This window comes from Delphinapterus leucas, chromosome 1, assembly GCF_059928025.1.
Source record: "Delphinapterus leucas isolate spDelLeu-1000000601 "Yukka" chromosome 1, BTC_Dleu_Yukka2, whole genome shotgun sequence".
Lineage (NCBI taxonomy): Eukaryota > Metazoa > Chordata > Mammalia > Artiodactyla > Monodontidae > Delphinapterus > Delphinapterus leucas.
The window spans coordinates 164,571,439-164,585,185 of NC_143129.1; the positions used below are offsets into that span (position 1 = coordinate 164,571,439).

The window sequence follows — 13,747 nt, forward strand, 5'->3', positions numbered from 1 at the left end:
TGAATTGATGCTGCCCAGATATCACGGAAGTGCCTCCCAGAGTCCTGCCTGAGGGCCAAGAGCCCAGGCTGGCAGCCACAGCACGGCCACATTAGAGAAAGGGCACTGAGACCTGTACTCCACCTCTTCCGCTGGACACTCTTGTGTGAGTCCATTTCTACATGTTGAGGATGAAACAAAGGGTCATTCTGGCACATTAAAGGGGCACAGTAACCAATAGCCAGGAATAGTAAAGCTCTTGTTATGTGCTCCTGCTAAGTCTGCACTTTGCAAAGATACTCTAGAGGGTTTTCAAAGCATTTTCTTACCTCATTTTTGTATCTCACCATGACTTTAGGGGACAGGAATTATTATCCCTGATTTTCTGAGAAGGGAACAGAGACACTCCCCCCATCCCCACCCCCACAAGTAAAGCACCTTGCTCAGCGTGCGGCCGAAGACCCTCAGGCCACTGCAGGGAGGAAACCTGAGGTCACGGCGCAGGTCAAGGACAGAGCCTGGCTCCCTAGGTAGTGCTCTTTCACCACCCACTGTTGCACTTCCCCATTCTCTAGAAAGAAGTGGATTCCCAGCCCTCACCCCGGGGCTTTCCTGTCCAGCTGCCCACCAGGTCGTGACAACCACGCATCAGGCCCCCGTCTCACTCCCTAGCCCGGAAGATCGCAGCTCCTCTAGGCCTCAGTTTCTATATGTAAAATGGGCATCACTGGAGCGGGGTGGGCTGCGGGGAGTTGCTGGCCGGGTGCCGGCCGGCATCGAGGCGGGTGGGTGAGGCCAGCGCTGTGACTCAGCCGGGCGGGCCAGGAAGGGCTGCCCAGCCGGTCGGACCGGCCCGGGATGCAAACGAGCCGCCGGGGCCCTCCCGGGGCCGGGCCGCCCAGGGGGTGACGGGAAGGGAGGCCGGCCGGGCGCTCCGGGCTCGAGGCGGGAAGTGGGCGCGGCGCGGGCTCTGCTGGGCGCTCGGCGGCTGCGGACCAGTATGGGAGTGGGGCCGACCGGCCGCCCGCAGCGTCTGCAGCCCCGCTGAAGCCGCCGCGGAGAGTCCGCTCGGGAGCCGAGATGTGTCTGCGCCTGGGTGAGCCGCGGGGGGACGGCCCGGGAGGCCTGAACCCGCCCCAGATCCTCTGGCAGGGGCGGAGCACTGTCGTGGGCGCCCGGAACCCCGGGGTCCAGGTCGCCTTCTCTGCAGGTCACTTTCTGCTCTGGGCCTCAGTTTCCTCAGCACTGAGCTGGCGAGAGGAGGGCTTCTGGTATCTTCCGATGTGGGGTAGCACCACGGCCTCTCGCCCGCCCCCACTCTCCTTTCTTGCGGAGGAGGGACCCCCAGGTGGGAGGAGAGCAGCCAACCTCCACAGCCCGCAGAAGGGAGAGCACAGGGAGGGCATTCTGAACCAGAGGCTGCCTGCCCTCGGCTTCCTCAGCCTCCCAAAGGGCTCCGGCTCCCATACCCTCCACTCCCCCAAACCGGGCCAGATGAGAAGGGCCACTGGCAAACATGATCCAGACAGAGGAGTGGGACTGATGTGTCCCCTCCTCTCACTCCCTGGACGCAATGATGCTGCTCTTGGGCATCAGACAGACCTGGGGAGTCCCTACCCTCTAGCCAAGAGAACTTGTGAGCCTCGGTTTCCTCATCTGTAAAGTGGCGAGGGAGCACCACGGCCTAGAACCATCCTGAGCCAGGGACTGCCCTGAGACTCTGTCCAGTGCTCCAGGCACAGCCCCACGCTGCCACTGTACCTCCAGTTTGACCAAAGTCTTGGTCCTGGGAGGCTGTTGTTCATGAGCCCAGCCCTGAGCCGAGTGGTGTCTGGGTGGCCAGGTAGGTGGGTGGATGGGGTGAAGTGGGTCAGGCCCGTGGGACAAAGCTGCCATGCCCCTTCCTGTTTGGCCAGCTGTTAATCATGATGCCATCCAGTCCCACGGTGCCTGTCCAGCCCATTGTCTGCCCTCTGCTTCTCCTCCATCTGGTACAGCTCCAGAGGCTCCTGAAGGCTCCGAGGATCTCAGAGACCGGCTAGACCAACCCCTTCCCATTTTACATATGGGGAAGCCGGGGCCCAAAAAGGAGAGAGGCTGGTGCAAAGTCGCACAGAGGGTCTGTGCGACTGAGTAGCCCCAGCCCTCTCTGCTCCCGGGGGCTTCCTCTGGGCGCAGCGCCCCCAGGGACATCCAGTCTAGGGATTCCTTCCTTTCTCTCTCTCTTTCTCTCTGGCTGCAGAACTCCCATATATGAAATATGACCCAATCCTTGCTGCCACAGATGGGGACACTGAGGTCTAGGAAGGGACTCACAGGTCCCACAAGGAGCAGCTAAAGGAAGAAGGGGGGGCTGTTTAGTTCTAGGCGCCAGGCCAGTCTTCCAGTCTCACAGAGCTGGCTAGAGTGAGGGGGCTGGTGGGCCTAAGGGGCCAGCATGGTGCAGAGCCAGGACCCAAAGGGGACATTCCAAAGAGCAGATCTGGAACAGCTGGAAGGAGGGCTCCTGATCCTGGGGGTGTGCAGATAGGGGCCGAGTAGCCACTTGGACACTCGGAGAGGATTTGCATATGAGTCCCTGATGTTCTTTTGACCTCAGCCTCCCGCACCTTGCCGTGTCCCTGCCTAGTGGCCCTGCACCAAGAGCTCACTTTTCCCAGCACCCCCCGGGTATGCCCCACTTTCCCATCCATGTCCTCATGGGACCCTCCTTCCCCACTGGGAAACAAGGGTTATTCTTCCCATTTTACAGATGGGGAAATGAGGACTCAGAAGTTTGAGTATTTTGCTGGAGTCAGTTCAGCAATTGTGAGTTGAGTATCTACTGTGTGCCAGGCCCTTTACACCAAACTGAATCCTAAATAGAACCTGATCCCTGCCCAGTGAACTAGGGGCTCCTTGGGGCCTGGGCAGTGCCCATCAAGCTCTCTGTGGTACCTCAGGGCCTGGCATGGAGCAGGCACTCAGTGAACATTGATGTAACAAATGTATGGATGAAAAAAATCAGTGGATGCAAAGCTTAGTGGAAGGATCATGGGTCTAGAGCTAGAGACCTGGGTTCAAATCCTAACTGTGCCACGCATGACCTTGACCACTAACAAGGACTACTACCCTTTATTAAGTACCACCTGTATGCTTTTCCAACCTTAGAGATCCAAGGACTCTCATGAAAGCACTGTGAACCCCTTTTCCTGATGAGGAAACTGAGGCACAGAGAAGGCAAGTTACTGGCCTTGAGTTATCCAGAAATAGATTTAGAACCCAATGTCCATCACTCCTGCAGGGGCCTCAGTTTTCTCCTCTGCCCAGCAGGATAAGCCCTACCCATGGCCCTGACATGGCTGTCCCTCACAGGTGGCCTGAGTGTGGGTGACTTCCGGAAGGTGCTGATGAAGACGGGGCTGGTGCTGGTGGTGCTGGGCCACGTGAGCTTCATCGCAGCTGCTCTCCTCCATGGCACGGTGCTGCGCTATGTGGCAGCCCCCAACGATGCTGTGGCTCTGCAGTACTGTGTGGTCAACATCCTCTCTGTCACTTCTGCCATCGTGGTATGGCCAGGCTGGGAGGGTGGCTGGCAGGAGGGGGCTGGAGGGGGCTGGAAGGGTCTTCGATGAGTCCCCACCCACAGCCTGGGGTGGGCAGGCAGAGAGCCCCAAGTACTAACCCCTGTTCTGCCACTTACCAACGGCACCAGTCACCCAACCTCTCTTTGCCTCAGCTTCCTCATCTATAAAATGGGGACGGTAACAGTGTCCAACTGAGAAGATCCTGGTGAGTACTGAGTGAGATCATCCACATAAAGTGCTGAGCACAGCGCCCAGCACGTGGCTAACTCACTACTGTGAGCTTGGATTATCATTACAATGGGGAAATAGTCGAGGCACTGTCGGCCAGAAGGAAGGATCATCAGCTCAGCTTGGGAGGGTTCACAGAGGTGGAGGCCCCAGAGGTGGGTATTGATGGATGAATAGGAGTTCAAAGATAGGCTGCAATTACCATAACCTGGGTATGAAGCCTGCTGGGGCCAGCTGGTAGGAGAGGAAGCTGGGATGCTTTCAAGTACGGAGAATGGCAAATGCAAAGGTATGGAGGTGGGAATGGATAAAGTCTGCTCTGGAGACACTGAAAAAACCAATTTGGGGGCTTCCCTGGTGGCGCAGTGGTTGAGAGTCCGCCTGCCGATGCAGGGGACACGAGTTCGTGCCCCGGTCTGGGAAGATCCCACATGCCACGGAGTGGCTGCGCCTGTGAGCCGTGGCCGCTGAGCCTCCGCGTCCGGAGCCTGTGCTCCGCAGTGGGAGAGGCCACAACAGTGAGAGGCCCGCGTACCACAAAAAAAAAAAAACAATTTGGCAGGAGTTTAGCATTAGGCCCGGACTATAAGTGCTCAATAAATGGTAGACATGGTTATGGCTGGATGTCAGTACCTGTTTGATGAATACATGAATGAAGGGGCCTGGTATTCTCAAGTTCGTAAAGCCCTTTCCCAACTGTCAGAAGAGGTGGCTACAGCCTTTGGGGAACATCTGCACATCAGTGTCTGAGTTCCATCCCTGCCACCTCCTGGCTGAGGGATTTCTTTCTCTCTCTAAGCCTGTTCCCTCCCCTGCAAAATGAAGCTCAGACAGCCTGCTGGCCCTAAAGCAAGGATCACGGGCCCCGGCAAGTAGGAGAGCCTCAGTCAGTGGGACAGAGCTAGGCTGTACAGATATGTGCAGTGTCCCTTGGGGTTACTATTATTGTTGTTTATTCGTCTCACCAACCTTGTGAGGAAGGCAGGCAAGGCAGTGAGCTCGGGGTTAGGAGGTCCACCACGGATGGGCTCTGGGCTGGACCACTTCAGCTGTGCTCTTATTTCCTCAGTTAATCCCCACAGCTCCCTGCAACACGGGACCATGATTTTCCCCACTTTACAGAGGGGGAAACTGACTCAGGGATTCACCCAACCTCTTGCTGATACAAAGAAGCCAACCTGGATGTGAAACAATCTGTGGCTGACACCAAAGCCAGTGTCCTTTCCCTGAGCTCATTCCTGCTGAGCGGGCTTAGCCCAGAGAGTTTGAGGCACTTAACTAGTGGCTGCACAGTGAATTACAGACATTGCTGGGCCCTCTATCATCTCACCTGCCTCCCGCGGGTCCAGCCCGTGCCTGGTAAAGTGAGGGAACTGAAGGAGGGAGCCCACCTGAGTGGAACCCAGAAGATCCAGAGGGCAGCTGGTGGGCTTAACAGTGAGGTGGGCCCACCTCTTGGGGCTGGGGGTGGTTGGGGGGCCTGCAGGAGGGAGAACCCACGCAGGTAAAGAGGAACAGGAAAGGCCTTCCTGAGAAGGCGCTGTGTAGGCGGCATCAAGCCCAGGCTCTGTGTGGGTGTCCATATCCAGGGCGATGAGGAAAGAGCCTGGCCCAGGGTGGAGTTGAGAAACTGATAGGATAGGGGCCAGGTCACTGAGAGCCTGCAATAGTTAAAAATACTCCTAGGGATTTTGAATTCTACTCCATCAAGTATCCTGGTTTATTTTAAAGTAACAATTTTGTTTTTAGTTCCTTGCCAGTTGAGTTACTGAGTTTCTTCCAAAATCTTTTCCACTCCAGGGAAACATGTCATATATATCCTGTGACATGGCTCTGTGGCCCTGGGATACACAGGTCCCTGCTTGAGAAATGCAGCTGTAGGCAGTGGGGAGTCATGGAAGGTTGTAGGCAGGGAGTGACTGTGTTTTAGAAACGTCACTTCAGGGCTGGACCATGAAGAGGCAGTGTCCCCATGCAGATGGAGGTAATGAAACCAAAGCTAAGCAGGGGGTGTGGGTTTGGAGGGCTAGAGTTGGTGTTGGTGGAATCTTTGCTGGAGAGTGGCCCTGAGCCCCTGCCCACTCTCCTCCAGTAGGGGGTCAGAGCTGACTTGAGCCTCCTCCACAGGTCATCACCTCAGGCATTGCAGTCATCGTGTTATCACGCTACCTCCCCAGCATCCCTCTGGTATGTGGTACCTCCTGGGATGGGGCTGTGCGGATAGGGGCAGCAGCCACCCCCAAAGGCCTGGCCTGCTTGGAGGGGGTGAGGCTGACCCCATGGGGGCCAGAGCTGCCCATGGGGCCGAGGCTGATGTCCACTGACCAGTGGCCTCCTCCATCCAGCGCTGGACGGTGTTTAGCTCGAGTGTGGCCTGTGCCCTTCTCTCTCTGACCTGTGCTCTCGGCCTCTTGGCCTCGATTGCTGTGACCTTTGCCACCCGGGGCCAGGCACTGCTGGCCGCCTGTACTTTTGGGGACCCCGAACTACTGGCACTGGCGCCCGACTGTCCCTTCGACCCCACTCGCATTTACGTAAGTGCTTAGGCCTGGGATGGGGTGGGAGGGCAGCAAGGTGCTCATCAGAGGTGGGAAGGGTTCTTGGAGTCCTGCCCTCCACTCCCCAACCCCAGGCAGCCATCACTGCCCCCTGTCCCCCTACAGAGCTCCAGCCTGTGTCTCTGGGGCATCTCGTTACTGTTCTGCATGGCAGAGAGTGTGTTTGCTGTCCGCAGTGCCCAGATCACCTACCAGTTGCTGGAACTGAGGCCCTGGTTGGGGAAAAGCAGCCATCACATGGTAAGGCCTGCCATTCCCCCAAGCCCTGACTCTTCATACTTCCTGGGAGCCCCTGCTGGGGAGCTCAGGCTGATCTGTCCCCACCCCTCTGTAAAGGGCCCCCACCTTGAAACCTGGGGCAATAGTGTTCTCCCCAGGACCAAAAGGAGAGACTTGGAGGCTCAGAGAACTCAGATCTCCCAGCTAAGTCATACAGCTGACACTTGGCTCTCCCAAGGCCCAGGATGAGTCTTGGGGAGGGGGAGAGGTATCTGGGCTGGAATTGGGGGCACTCCAAGGGTATGGCCTGACTCTTGCTTAGTGGAGAGTAATGATGTCCCTTCACCCAAAGATCACCCTAGCCCCCCACTCCTCCCACTTTCTGGATGTCCTGAAGGAGAAGACCCAGACCCAGTGGGCCTGGCAGCCTCTGACATCTCCACAGATGCGGGAGAGCCCAGAGCCTGTGGAGGACCACGACCTGCAGAGCTGCACTAGCTCTGGGCTGATGAACCTTTGACAGCTGTTGCCTCACCCAAGCCCTGTGGCCACTGGGGCCCTCCAGCCAAGTCTGCACTGTGATCAGGCCAGGATTCCTGGAGCCAGCCAAGAGGGCTCAATGCCACTCCAGGACCCGGGTGGGTCTTTCACCCCTCTCCTCCAGCCACCCAGCCCACTGCACTGAAACGAGACTTTATTCTGAAGATATTAAAAAGAACAGAGATGCTCCACGTGGATGCATGCAGCGGGGGAGGGGACTCGGCCGGGGGCCTGTGCTGCTTTCCCACACAGGACACTGTGGGTGGCGCTCTAGGTGTGTCTGCCCATCTGTCTGTGGGCCTGTGTGTGTATCTGAGAGAGACAAGACACACAGAGGGGTCCGTGGGTCTGTGTTCATCAAAATGCTGAAACGCAGGCGGGGGTTCATGGGACTCACAGCTGCGGGGCTGGAAGCAGGAGGTTTTCCTTTTGCATCATGGCCTCTGGGCCAACAAGGGCAGGAACAGGCAAGGTTGAGGCCCTCCTGCAGGGAAGGATGGCTCAAGGAAGGTTTCTCCTCAAGCCCCCAAACCTCTGGAATCCTTCTCTCCGCTCCAAATAAAAAGACAGGCATGATTCCCAACTCCACCAAGGCTGAGATCTACAAGGGTTGGGGTGGAGGCAGGGAAGCTTGCCCCGTGGTTGGCGGAGGGAAGTCTGGCCTCGTGGCTGGGTGTGTGCGGGGGTGGGGGAGGGGGAATGGCTGACGTTCTGATAGCTAGGTAAGGGAGGGCTGACTGAGAGGCAGACCAAGCCAGAGCCTGTGTCTTTATCATTGCCGAAGGGAGATATTGCCTCCCGGATGGGGGGGTGCTAACGACTTGCTGGCTTGGGCCTTGGGGAGGGGCTGCAGGGTTCCTTTCTCCATAGGCCCCTCAGAGTGCAGACCCTGGGGGTGGCAATCTGACCCCCAGCCTGGACAGACACAAGGGCGAGGAAGCTTAGAGCTGGGAGAGGGCCAGTGAAGGCAGGGAGGGGAAACCTGGCTCCTCGCTCAGAACTGGGAGGCGCTGCTGGGGTCGCACTGCAGCAGACGCACGATGGACGGGTCGCTTTTGGCCCCGCGGATGAACTCCTCCAAGGACAGCTTGCCTGCGGGGTGAGGGGAACAGTGACGGAGGAGAAGACAGCAGCAAAGCGAGGGGGCTGCAGAACCGAGCCGCGAGAGAGAGAGGGGGAGTAGCTCCCGCCCCGCCCCGCCCCGCCCCGCCCCTGCCTCCTCACCGTCGTTGTTTGTGTCCATTTGGCGGAAGATCTTCTCAGTCCTCTTTTCCGGGGTCGACTCGTCCTCCGGCATCTTCATCACGGACGAAACCATCTTGTAAATGGCCTGGGGGGCGGGTGGGGAGGAAGTGAGGGGGAGCCTGCCTGATCCCTCCACCCCCAACTTTCCAAAAACGCCCCCAGGTGCGCTGACGATCGCCGCTCCCGCCAAGGTGAGGCGGAGAGGGGGTGACGGAGGAATGGGGGAACTGGGAAGTTCTGAGACTGAGAAGGTTTCCAGAAGAGGGGGCTATTGGAGAGTGCCCTGAACAAGTTCCCTTGGAGCGCTCGGTGGGAAAGGAATTGCAGGCAGAAGGATCTGCATGTACAAAGGCCCCAGAGCGGGCAGCCCTGAGTGGACGCCGAGAACTTAGGGATGGCTGAATGCAGGGGGTCAGAAGAGATGTTGGAGGACATCGGGGCCCAGATGGAGAAGGGCCTGAAACGCCCGGCCAAGGAGCTTGTGCCGGACGCCCCAGGTTCCCAGTTAAGTCCCAGGTTGAAAGAGCTGCTTCTCAGAAACTTCGGGGCTCCGGGCGGCCCGCCCTCGATGGCCGACAGGGGGCGCTGGGCGAAGGGGATGACACTGGGCTGCGATGCTACTGTGGCCGGCAGGGGGGCGTAGAGCTGCCCTGAGAGCGGGAGGGACGGAGGCAGCTGGGTCCACAGGGGGCGGGGGATATTATGCAAATAAACACACGTGAGTACCTGCCCGGGGCGGGGACAGCCTCGGCTGTGCTGGGCCGAGGACGGCTGCTGCCAGATGCAGGAGCTTCGGAGGCGACTCGAAGGAGGGTTTTTGCGCTAAGCGTACACAGAGCACAAAGGACTTGGCCTGTGGGCTGGGTTCCGGCGCCCCGGAGCTCAAGGACCAGACCCGTCGCCTCAGTCTGCCAGCTTTTTGCTACCGACACCTCCTCCAAGAAGCCTTCCTTCTCCCATCCCATAAACTTCCCTAGCCTCAGATCCGGCTTTGGCCTCCGCAGTGGTCTCTTCCGGCCTCTCTAGGGTCTGTCCCCAACGCTGCCTCTGAGACCTCTTTACAAACAGATCTCCACCGCCATGTCCCCAGCCCAGGGGCCGCCCCCTCGTTCCCAACATACACAGGCCTCACTCCGGGCCTGCCGTGCACCCAGCTCCTTCTGGATGCTGCCCCACGCTCCTTCTGCTGCCTCCCACTCCTCCTTGGTGCTCAGCTTACATGGCGCATTCTTAGGGAGACCTTCTCTGATCCAGGCTGGGTCAGGGCCCATATGCTGCCCCAGAGCCTCCTTTGGGGACAACTCTCCGGAAGTAATTATGCATTTGTAGGATTGCTCCTCGGCCCCAGCATACAGATAAGGACCATGGACATCTAGCTAGTGCCCAGATCCACAGAATTTAGCACAGTGCCTGGAATCTGACTCCCCTGTTTAAAAGCCACTGGCACCTCCCACTGCCCTCTGTTATCAAGTCCAAACATTTGGCCCTTGGCATTCAAGGCATTTCACACTCTGGTCCCTGCTGACCTCTCCACCATCAGGCCTCCCCTAGTAGGTGATTCTGCCATAACCAAATACCCCTGTGCCTTTCAGGTCTCCCAGCGTTTACAGCCTCTGCCTGGAACAATAATACTAACTACCATTTACAGACACCCACTATGTGCAAGGTCCTTTACATACATTATTCTCACCCTTGCAATAGCCCTGAAAAGCAGGTACTGAGATCCCCATTTTCCAGATAATAAATTGAGGCTCAGAAAGGAAATTGATGGCAGACACCAGATTAGAAATTGCTCCCTCTTAGCCACTGGATAGATGCTTGTGGAGTGCTAATGACCCCTCAAAGCAGGGTATATGAAGTAAGGTGGCCTGGTTCCACTAATCACTTGTTCTGTAGCCTTGGACAAGTACTTAACCTCAGTTTCCTCATCTGTAAAATGGGGGTAATCATATCTCCCTCATTTGGACTGTCTAGAGTATTAAATGAGATACTGTGTATAGCTGGCTAGAGTAAGTGGTCAGTAAACATAATCATAGTATAACCATTACTCAACCACCACAGCCTCAGGTCTTCCCTGCCCTTCAATCCCCTGGACTCCCAGATGTCACCTTTACACCCCTGTCACCGAGCTGGTCAGTGTGGCCTGCACAATTGTCTCTCCCAGCAGAGTGGGAGCTCCAAGAGGCTGAGGTGAGGTCTCTTCCCTTCCAGTGTGCCCACCACCTGGCACAGGGCTCCATCCTGAGAAGGACTGAGCAAGTGACTTAGAGAGTGACTGCTCCCCTGTGACAGCCCTTCTCCTGGGCCTCCTAATTAATTGTCTGGAATTACTGCTCACTCATTGTTTCAGTGGAGCCGACTTGTAATTAATCGGTCACTAGGGTTTGCAGAGTTCTGTCTGCACCGGTCGTTTGGAGCCTCTGGGTTGCTGTAAAGGAACCCAGGGCTTAGATAGCAGAGGCCAGCCAGGAAGGGGTCCCAAGGATGCCCAAAGAATGGTACTGGCTTGACCAATGCCCTGGGTTTGGAGCTTCCAGCAAGGCTGACATTTACCAGTATACACCAGGCAACCACACTTAAGTGGTAAACATGAACATCCATACAGATTAGTTGGTATCCAGCTGCTGCCTAATCCCTGAGTGATCTTCCACCACCCTGGCTACCCCATCCCTTCCACCAGGACCCCCAGAATCCCCCACTATCCATCAACTAGAGAGTTAAGGCCTGGCCCATGGGAGTCATTGATAATCATTAAGTCTTTTCCCTAGTGATAGACATAGGGAGAGCACCACATCCTAAGGCAGCCCATTCTACTCTAGCTGGAGAGAGCAGACCCAGAAGCCAAAGTCAAGAGTCCACTAGTGGCTGGATGAGTTGGGAGGGGGAGCAGACAGCAGAGCTGAGGGACCAGAAGGGAAAGAATTCAGAGAGGCAGAAGGAAAGGGAGGAAGAGCCTGTACAAAGTGGCACATTCTGAGGATGTTGAAAAGGCCATTCTTGCTGGAGCAGAGAATGTGCAGAGGAGAAAATAATAACTGACAATCACTAATGTTTAATGAGTGCCGGTTATATGCCAGGCCAACTACTAGAGTCTTTATCCTGCTTTATACCCACAATAGCCTTGGAAGAAGAAGGGGTTAACACCCTCACTTTATAGGTGAAGAAACAAAGGCTTAGGAAAAAAGTGAACAAGGAACTGGTAGGTAAAATAGGACCAGATCCCTGATGGACCTCAATGCTGCTGAGGGGATGGGCACTCTGGAAGGTTTTTGAGATAAAGCCAACGTACTATGCTTAAATTTGTTCTAAGAAAGGACATTCCTATCAGGTCCTTAAGTCCCCCTATGAGATCAGCCTCACCATCCCTGTTTTACAGATGAGCAACCGAGGAGTTGAAGCCAACTCCAGAACTGGAAGTCAGACCCCTTTTAAGAGACAGCTCTGAGTGTTGACCAAGTTGAACCTGACTCCACTTAGATGCTGTGTGACCTTGGGCAAGCCACTTCACCTCTCTGAGCCTTATGGGGTTGTTGTAAGGATGCACTGAGCTCATGGGTATAAGCATCTCACAGTACTAGGCTCTTAGTGGACTCTCAATCAATTAGTTGGAAGGTGGCTGGGTATCCAGATGGAATGTGGGTGACAGAGCCAGGTGGCCCATTCACAGGCTGTGTGGTGTCGGGCAAGTGTCTTTACCTCTCTGAGCATCCGTTTCCTCATGAGTAAATGAGGATCAGTGAAACATAACTGGCCTGTACTCTGCAGAAATGTCAAGTCTTGAAAGACAAAGAAAGGCTGAGGAACTGTTACAGATTAAAGTGGCCTAAAGAGATAGGATGACTAAATGCAATGTGTGATCCTAGACCAGAGCAAAAAATGCTATAAAGAACATTATTGAGACAGTTGGCAGAACTCAATATGGTCTGTAAGTTAGATAATAGTATTGTTTCTATGTTAAATGTCCTGACTTTGATAATCCGGGGCGGGTTATGTAAGAGAATGTCCTTGTTCTTAGGAAATCTGTCCTGATGTATTCAGGGGTAGAGGGTCATGTTCAGAACAACAAAACATTACACACACACACACACACATGATGATAAAGCAAATGTGGTAAAATGTTCATTGGTGAAGATGGGTAAAGGGTATGTGGAAGTTTTCTCAACTTTAAATTGGAAATTACTTCCTATTAAAGACTTCTTTAAATGGGTCGTAAGAATAGCACCTGCCACTGCCTACCCACAAGGGCTGTTGAGAGGGTAAAGAGGGCTAGCAGGTACAAGCTGCTGGGCCCTGTGCCTGCCATTCTGAGGGGCCCAGGGGCCCACCTGCACGATCTCCAGCATCTCCTCACGGCTGATATAGCCGTTGCCATCCAGGTCGTACATGCTGAAGGCCCACATGAGCTTCTGCTCCAGGCGGCCACGTGAGGTCACACTCAGCGCGATGATGAACTCCCGGAAGTCGATGGTGCCATCGCTGTTGGTGTCAAAGGTGCGGAAGACATGCTCCGCGAACTTGGAGGCGTCACCGTAGGGGAAGAAGTTGGCGTAGATCTTCTTGAACTCATCCACGTTGAGGATGCCCGTGGGGCAGTCCTTGAGGAAGCCCTTGTACCACTCCTGCAGCTCCAGCTCTGAGAACTCTGTATTCTCCCGCAGGTCCTGCAGCATCTCGGGCCGCAGCTTGCTGTTCTGCTTGCCCATGGCCACCGAGCCAAGTCCCACCTGGGTCCCCGAGGGGGTCAAGGGACAAAGAGGAGTGGTCAGGCCCTCCTGGCCCCTTGACAACACTCCAGACACCGGCCACTCCAGCCTCTCTTTTGACCCAGTGAGAGAGAGGAGCTGGCCCAAGATCACACAGCTTACATATACCCAGGCACCCTGCCACTGTGTCAGCTCCACACCATTTCCCCAGACCTTCTACTTCCCCAGGGAACAGACCTGGAGACAGAGGAAGAGAAGGGGGCTCACCTTTACTGAGGCCCTTCTCAGTGCCAGCCACTGAGTCTTCCCAGGGTATACCATTTCACCCTCACAAAGTGAAGCCTGAGAATTAGCCCATTTTACAGATGAAAAGGTAGGCTCAAGGAAGTGAGGTGACCTGCTTCAGGTCACATAGCCATGAAGTGACAGGGCTAACTCCCAGAGTTGCCAAGGGAAGTGCAGAAAGGCCCTCTGGTCTTCCTCCCTCCTATCCCCTGCCCCCTTACTGCCTCACATACACCTGCTCACACAAAATACACCTGCAATCCAAACACTGACCTGTTCTCCCTCCCACCATGTGTGCTTGACAAGAGGCAGAATAAGGTAGGTGTTAGCCTGGGCTCCAGAGCCAGATCACATGGGTTTGAATCCCAGCTCTGCTTCTTACCAGCTATGTGACCTTGGGCAAGTTCCTTAAACTCTCTCTGCC

General features: G+C 55.8%; 2 protein-coding genes across 19 annotated transcripts; one reads left to right on the plus strand and one right to left on the minus strand.

Annotated features, from left to right (window-relative positions):
* The first annotated feature begins 927 nt into the window (after positions 1-927).
* Positions 928-7,678, plus strand: TMEM54 (transmembrane protein 54). 18 transcript variants are annotated; one of them, XM_089896749.1, is made up of 7 exons: positions 928-1,075; positions 3,130-3,198; positions 3,334-3,527; positions 5,901-5,960; positions 6,119-6,307; positions 6,406-6,571; positions 6,873-7,678. In XM_089896749.1, the coding sequence occupies exons 2-7, from the start codon at positions 3,174-3,176 to the stop codon at positions 7,046-7,048; spliced, it is 810 nt and encodes a 269-aa protein (XP_089752875.1). In that variant the 5' UTR covers positions 928-1,075; positions 3,130-3,173; the 3' UTR covers positions 7,049-7,678. The 18 variants fall into 18 exon arrangements, with proteins under 18 accessions (XP_089752875.1, XP_089752886.1, XP_022430830.2 ...); XM_089896760.1 differs by lacking the exon at positions 3,130-3,198; XM_022575122.3 differs by lacking the exon at positions 3,130-3,198 and having other exon boundaries at positions 929-1,075; positions 6,437-6,571; positions 6,948-7,678.
* HPCA (hippocalcin) lies at positions 7,671-13,240 on the minus strand. The gene is made up of 2 exons (XM_089896835.1): positions 12,661-13,240; positions 7,671-8,420 (listed from the first exon to the last, which is right to left on the minus strand). The coding sequence occupies exons 1-2, from the start codon at positions 13,036-13,038 to the stop codon at positions 8,085-8,087; spliced, it is 714 nt and encodes a 237-aa protein (XP_089752961.1). The 5' UTR covers positions 13,039-13,240; the 3' UTR covers positions 7,671-8,084.
* Between the last annotated feature and the right edge of the window lie 507 nt (positions 13,241-13,747).

Coding starts and splice junctions, on each gene's coding strand:
- TMEM54 (XM_089896739.1), top strand. CDS start 3,306: ATGGCCCTGACATGGCTGTCCCTCACAGGTGGCCTGAGTGTGGGTGAC. Junction 3,528..5,900: donor CTGTCACTTCTGCCATCGTG/GTATGGCCAGGC, acceptor CCTCCTCCACAG/GTCATCACCTCAGGCATTGC. Junction 6,308..6,405: donor TCGACCCCACTCGCATTTAC/GTAAGTGCTTAG, acceptor CCCCAACCCCAG/GCAGCCATCACTGCCCCCTG.
- HPCA (XM_089896835.1), bottom strand. CDS start 13,038: ATGGGCAAGCAGAACAGCAAGCTGCGGCCCGAGATGCTGCAGGACCTG. Junction 8,421..12,660: donor AGATGCTGGAGATCGTGCAG/GTGGGCCCCTGG, acceptor CCCGCCCCCCAG/GCCATTTACAAGATGGTTTC.